Below are 1,759 nucleotides of genomic sequence, written 5' to 3' on the forward strand. Positions count from 1 at the left end.
GATATATATATATATTATATAAATTCTTTTTTAGGGAGAGGCAGGAAAATGCTTTTGCGCACACAGTGGCCAGCCCTGTAGTGTGGAACTCCTACATACGTAGAATACCCAATAAAAACGTCCTCTACTCTTAGGATTCTAGCCTGGAAACCGCTTATCGCTTTAAAATTCGGGCAAGGCCTAAATTTTGGCTTACGCCCAGAGGGCTCGCGCCTATCTGGCCGTTCCGAACTTTGGATCTGTCTCGCGTTCCGGTCCAGATCATTCTTTTTGGCGCGGAGTATTCCCTGCGCAAAGCTGGAACGAGCAGCACCAGTAGTCCTCGGCCCTCCAACATCCGGTCCACAGACTGTGTCCACCGAAATTATACCAAAAGTTTGAGTCACTTCAAGGCGGGGCCTTTCCCAACGCGGGCAGCGGAAGAAAGTGTGTTTCCACGACGTCCGGGAACGCCTGAGCAATAAATACAATCCGGCCGAAACGGCCTTGCCCATTCGGTGTAGGTACGACCGGATGTAGCCGTGACCACTCAAGAACATTGTGAGGTAGTAATCCACCTCGCTAACGTCGCCGTTCTACCCATGGTTGGATTTGTTTGATAAGTCCCCTGGCAGTCCAACGTCTGCGGGCGTCCTTGTTGCCATATGTTTTGCCATTGCTGGTACGTACGAGAGCGCTCCTCAGTCCTTGCAGTGTTCTTGCCGATTTCGCCTTGTCGCTGATAAATTGCCCTTCCTCTCCCCTGCCAAAAGGTTTTGATGGAGATGACTCCAGCAATAACCAGGACGGCAGGCTCAGACACTGTAACGGTAGGCGGAACACACCCAGAGCGCTGCTTGACGCTGTATCCGGGCGATCCGTATCCGATAAAATTCAATATTTAGTGCGTCCTGCCCACACCTCAGCCCCGGTAAAGGAGCACGGACTGGACTGTAGACATTAACAGTCATCTCCTGCTGGACTTTGGGACCGCCGACGTTGGCCATGTGCCTGCTAAGATGAGTTACCATCTTAGAGGCCTTGTCCGCTGTACGGAAAATCTGGTCCCTCCAAGTCAGCTTATTGTCCACCAAGACGCCAAGGTATTTTGCGGCTCGCGTGGTCTGGACCATTACATCTCCCACTCTTAATGGGACGACGTGTCGATTCGTTTCTTAGTCAAAATCACGATCTCTGTTTTGCTCAAAGCGAGCGACAGGCCGTGATTTTCCATCCATCTGTTAACGACTCGCATGACCTGGTTCAGTTTAAGCTGGGCCATTTCCACGTTGCGTGCAGTAATTAGGGCTGCGACGTCATCGGCGTACCCAACTAAAACCGTTTTTCCTCCGGCATCTCGGACCTAAGGAGGCTGTCGTAAGCGACGTTCTAGAGATCCGGGCCTAAGATGGAACCTTGTGCGGCACCGGAAGTGACATCCACCGTGCGCGGTCCGTCTTTCGTCTCGTTATGAGAGTTCTGCTTTGGAAATAGTCTTCTATCAGCCTCCGCAAATATGCCGGGATAGCGGAAGGTATAATGCAACTCTTCCAGCATATCAACCCATCTCGCCGAGTTAAAAGCGTTTCTTGACCATCAAGCGTAACAAGAAGCACTACTCTGCGAGAGAAACGGTTATAAGCTCTCGCTGTGTTTCACCGCTTGCTGTACCTCTGCGATTGCGTCGATCGTTGATCGTCCCTTCCTGAAGCCGTACTGACGCGGGGACAAGTCACCGGCAGCTACAATGGCGAGAGTCCAGTCGGGCTCGAATCAACTT

General features: G+C 51.6%; 1 protein-coding gene across 1 annotated transcript; it reads right to left on the minus strand.

Annotated features, from left to right (window-relative positions):
- Positions 1-794: 794 nt before the first annotated feature.
- On the minus strand, positions 795-1,112 carry LOC124365570. Its single transcript, XM_046821562.1, has one exon. It carries the CDS (start codon positions 1,110-1,112, stop codon positions 795-797), a length of 318 nt encoding a protein of 105 aa, XP_046677518.1.
- Between the last annotated feature and the right edge of the window lie 647 nt (positions 1,113-1,759).

The sequence above is a fragment of the Homalodisca vitripennis genome, chromosome 6, assembly GCF_021130785.1.
Source record: "Homalodisca vitripennis isolate AUS2020 chromosome 6, UT_GWSS_2.1, whole genome shotgun sequence".
Classification (NCBI taxonomy): Eukaryota; Metazoa; Arthropoda; class Insecta; order Hemiptera; family Cicadellidae; genus Homalodisca; species Homalodisca vitripennis.

Coding starts and splice junctions, on each gene's coding strand:
- LOC124365570 (XM_046821562.1), bottom strand. CDS start 1,112: ATGGTCCAGACCACGCGAGCCGCAAAATACCTTGGCGTCTTGGTGGAC.